Here is a 4,642-nt window from a genome sequence, read left to right on the forward strand (position 1 = left end):
AAGGCAGCTTACAGCAGTTATGGTACCTGGAGGAACCTCCTGCTTCATGCTGTGATAACCCTTTCACTAGAAAAGTACTGCTCAGTCACCAATTCTACTAGTAACTGCATAGCCTTTTACCTTCCACTACCTCTAGTGTGATTCCAACATTGTTTCCACCTTTTTTTCCCTCCCCTAGGATACTATGAGAGATGCTCCAGAACCTTGTCAAAAAAACACCTCAGGATACCTCACTTCTGCATATGAAATAAAAAGTGTAGCTGAAATAAACTATTTAACTGAAGACTATGCAAGTGTTAAGTCTTCCTGCTTTTCTCAGGTGGATACATAGACTACATATAAACATGTTAACTGAATCACTGAACTAGCAACAACTCACTTGCCTTCCTTTGCCCAATTAGAGAGCCTGTTCTGCATTGGGTTCACAACAATCCAGCATCTGAAGTTTAAAAACTCTGTATGGGCATGTTCCGATCTCCCTGGTAATTAATAAGTCGTTAACTATATTCCCAACTACACTATTACTGAATTTGGAAGCCCTCCATTATAGAACACTTTTTCAAGTAAAAAAAAAAAAAAAAAAGACTTCACTGTGAGCCAAGAACAATTCATCTACATTGCCCTGTCTTAAAGTATGAAAGCAGCTAAGGCCAGCTGGTAGTTCAGTCTACATGACAACTGGCTGCAGCATCCTCAAGCTCAACTTGCTTGGGTTTGCTATTAGAAGTACCAATAACTATTCTTTCTATTTAAAGCTCCACTGGAAAACTTCCAAGAAAGTTGGCCAGTACCAAGCAGTCATTAGTAGTGTGCTAATCAGCACATCACCTTAAAGATCATGGTTGCAGTGTGTTCAGTGTACTGAAAACAACAGGAAAAGTTCATGAATATATTAATTTATTTCATGATTTCAGTTTTAGTTCAATTGAACATCAGAGCAAACAACTTTTTGCTTTGTGAAGATATAGGGCAGTTTTGACACAGTATTTCCACCTTCTACAAAGTATATTTTAAAAACATCATTATGGTCTTGACCACCATAACTTGTCAGTGAAGAAGCTGCAGTTATAAACTCACAGCCTAGTGTTTTAATATAGCTTGTATTTCCAGAAATGCTTTATATTAAATATATATATCAGATCAAAAATACATCTTTAGAAGAAGTCATTTTAATCCATGTCGTAGTGCTGTTGGGTAGCTAGAGACATTGCTAAGTAAACTAGGTATTTCTGAAGATCTCATTAAGAGTTCACATTATTAGATTTTAATCTAGGTGTAGACCACCTAGGTCTTGTGCATAGACAAAATGCATTACCCAGAATTTGGAGGGGTATTAAATATATATACAGGTTCCAATACAAATGCTAGAGAAATTTTCATACAAAATGCACTGTGCTGTAGTGGACAAATTTTAAATAAACGCCTCCTCATCTCAAACAGATATCCTATTCATAACTTTCATTCTCAGTTTCCCTAGGAAATATTTTGTTGTCCATTACATCACAACAAGTTTTAAAAAAGTTGATTGAGAACAATTGAACTAATTATGATGTTATGTTTTAGACATACTTCTTGATTTCATCATAAAGTACTAATACAAAAGCTCCGCCCATGCCTCTCAACACATTCGACCAGGCACCTTTGAAGAACGCTTTCGAACCTTCATCTTTAGCTATCTTCTTCCAACAATCAATTGTGCCCTTGTACATAATATCAGCTGTGGAAACAAACAAATGTCAGAAGGCAGAGTCAATTTCAAATTCCCTGTATTTTAAAAATAAAGCAATAAGTAAAGCATAACCAAGAATTTGAAATTAAGTGCTTAGTTTAGGAATCATCATTTTAATTTGCCATAGGAAAATCAAATCAACTCTCAACCTCTTAAATGAATACCACAGAAATAACGCACAATGCCCTTCCTTTTCTTAATTAGGATTTCTATAAAAGGGCCATTGGTTTTCCATAACAAAATAACCCAGACCTCCCAACGAAGGGACACTTTCCAATGCTAGAACACCACAAGAGTAAACTTATTCTTACCTCCCTTTCGGCCAGACTGCATCATCATCCTACGTCGCACGGTATCAAAAGGGTATGAAACCAGCCCTGCTACTGCCGTGACAGTCTGGGCAATCATCCAGCTCACTACGATATGCACGTTCTTTGGGTCAGGCAACATACCTGTCATCAAGAACAAATGACGAGAGTCAGTACAGAGGGAAAGGGTGGTGGGAAAGATGACTGGAAGGAACCAGCACCCACCAACCCCAGGAGCTGCTCAACCTAAACAACAGGAACATGCCTACAACTTTTCCCTCTGTCCATATTTGACCATGAACAGGTGCAATGACTGAAATGAGTTTATAGGATTGTTGGATTTTGTGATATAGAGCCTACTTCGTGCTCCTGACCTCTCTTGGAGAACCTCTCCTCATGTCATGAAGTACAGGGAGCAACAAGCCATCTGTACAAGCCTTAAGAAAACAGAAATAAGAAGAGAAACTATAAGGTGTCTGGAAACACACTGCAAACCCATGGCTTCTGCTCAGAGCAGCAAACTGAGGAAAGCCGGAATGCATTTCAGAAACACCTGTGCTTATTCCAGCAATAGCACCCTGAACTGGTACTAAGCCAAGCCCTGCTTGTCCTCACAGGGCAGCGTGCCCTCGTGGGCCTTTATCTGTCGGATCTTCCCTCGTGTTCACCGCTCCATCCACTTCTTACCCTTGGCCGTGTCATAAACCCCGAAATAGGCTGCTCTGTAGATGATGATGCCCTGCACAGACACACTGAATCCTTGGTACAGGCCCTTCAAGCCGTCGGACTTGAAGATCTTGACAATGCAGTCGCCCAGCCCCGTGAACTCCCTCTCGCTCGCTCCTTTGCCCACATCAGCCGCCAGCCGGGTCCGGGCGAAATCCAGCGGGTAGACGAAGCAGAGGGAGGTGGCACCCGCGGCGCCCCCGGACGCCAGGTTCCCGGCGAAGTAGCGCCAGAACTGCTTGTGCCTGTCCACTCCCCCCAGGAAGATCTGCTTGTACTTGTCCTTGAAGGCGAAGTTGAGGGCCTGGGTGGGGAAGTAGCGGATGACGTTGGCCAGGTTGCCCCTCCAGAAGGAGATGATGCCTTGCTCCTTGGGGATGCGGACGATGCAGTCGATGATGCCCTTGTACTGCTTCTCTGCCGTGATCTGTTTGCTGGCGTGCTGGACCTGGGTGGAGGAAGAGGAGGAGGAGGAGGAGGAGGAGGAGGAGGGGAGGGAGGGCAGAGAGAAGGACACAGCGCCGGTCACCCCGCGCCACGGCCGGCCCAAGGGCAGCGCCTCCGCCGCCTGGCCCCGCTCCCGCTGCCCCGGGAGCGTAACCGGAGCCGGCCCAGCACCTGCCCTTATTTAGGCACGCCGGGACGAGCCGGGGAGAGCCGGGACGAGCCGGGACGAGCCGAGCCGAGCCGTGCCGAGCCGTGCTGTGCTGTGCTGTGCCGGCACCACCCGCATGCCCGCCCCGCCGCGACCCCCCCCCCCTTTCCTCCAGCACCCCCAAGGGCAGCCGGCGCCCCCCGAGCCCGCTCACCTGCAGCAGCAGCTTCACCCGCTCGATGGGGGCGACGGCCGTCTTGGAGATGGCGGCAGCGATCCCCCCGGCCAGAAAGTCCTTGAGGAAGCTGAGCGCTTGGTCACCCATCTCGGCAGCGGCTCCGTCACCCCCCGCGAGGCGCCCACCTCCCCGCCCGCCCGGCCAAATGGCCCCCGGCCCCGCGTCGCCCCCCTTATAGCCTGCGGCCTCTCGCGATAGGAGGAGGCGGCCCCCCGGGGCGCGCCCATTGGCCGCGACCCCCCGGCGGCCCGCCCCCGGCGGGGGGCGCGAGGCAGTGCCGCCATCTTCTCCCCCCCCCTCCCTCTTGGGGGCGGTGAGGGCCGGCGGGCTCGGGACGTTTAAAGGGCAAATTAAAGTTATCTGGTGGCCGCCCGGGACGCGGCGCCAGAGCATGTGCCCGCCGTATTAATAGCTCCGGGAGGCTCCGCGGGGGACGGGGGGCCTGGCAGGGACACGGCAGTTCAGCGTTTGGCAGAAGCCGGGGGGATGAGGGCGATGTGAAGAAGCAGGAGGGTTTGGGGACGATGGCTTCGTGCGGGGGCTCGCACCGCCACCGTGTCGTGTCCTCACACTGAGGGGCTGCATGGTCCCCTCAGGGGGCGGCAGGGTGCTGTGTGGGTGCTCAGACACACCAGGAGTGTCCTCCCCAAAGTGAGGACGGGGACAACTCCTCTGTGTCCGACACCCTTCAGCATGACCTCAAACCCTGCCGGCATGGAGGTCTCGCAGTATCCCCGCGTGCCCCATGGCCCGGCTTCCCCACCGAGGGCACAGTGTGTCCTCCTGCATCGTGCCCTCCTGTCAGCCTGGCAAGGTCAGAGCCTCCGCAGGAGCTGCAGCCGGTCACCTCCAGCGCACGGAGGGAAGGGACCCCGAGAGGCACGTGCCCGGCAATGCTCGAGTTGCTTGGCTCGTGCCAGTTGGGAAAGATCAGTGAAGGCTGCAGTGAAACCCTGCCTTCACTCAGCACCCAGCACACAGTGAAGTGCACCAGTCCCAAATGAAGATCACACGCCTTCCTCCTTGCTTTCCGTGCTTCTCCTGTG

The 4,642-nt window shown here is 50.8% G+C and overlaps 1 protein-coding gene across 1 annotated transcript; it reads right to left on the reverse strand.

Moving 5' to 3' along the window:
* Positions 1-891: 891 nt before the first annotated feature.
* SLC25A4 (solute carrier family 25 member 4) lies at positions 892-3,722 on the reverse strand. Its single transcript, XM_032186386.1, has 4 exons — positions 3,573-3,722; positions 2,725-3,211; positions 2,041-2,181; positions 892-1,717 (listed from the first exon to the last, which is right to left on the reverse strand). Exons 1-4 carry the CDS (start codon positions 3,681-3,683, stop codon positions 1,560-1,562), a joined length of 897 nt encoding a protein of 298 aa, XP_032042277.1. The 5' UTR covers positions 3,684-3,722; the 3' UTR covers positions 892-1,559.
* Positions 3,723-4,642: the final 920 nt, after the last annotated feature.

Source organism: Aythya fuligula, chromosome 4 (assembly GCF_009819795.1).
Source record: "Aythya fuligula isolate bAytFul2 chromosome 4, bAytFul2.pri, whole genome shotgun sequence".
Lineage (NCBI taxonomy): Eukaryota > Metazoa > Chordata > Aves > Anseriformes > Anatidae > Aythya > Aythya fuligula.

Excerpts from the sequence above, each read along its gene's own strand:
- SLC25A4 (XM_032186386.1), bottom strand. The coding sequence starts at position 3,683 with ATGGGTGACCAAGCGCTCAGCTTCCTCAAGGACTTTCTGGCCGGGGGG. Across the intron at positions 3,212-3,572 it reads GGGTGAAGCTGCTGCTGCAG|GTCCAGCACGCCAGCAAACA; the intron begins GTGAGCGGGCTC and ends TCCTCCACCCAG. Across the intron at positions 1,718-2,040 it reads GCAGTCTGGCCGAAAGGGAG|CTGATATTATGTACAAGGGC; the intron begins GTAAGAATAAGT and ends TTGTTTCCACAG.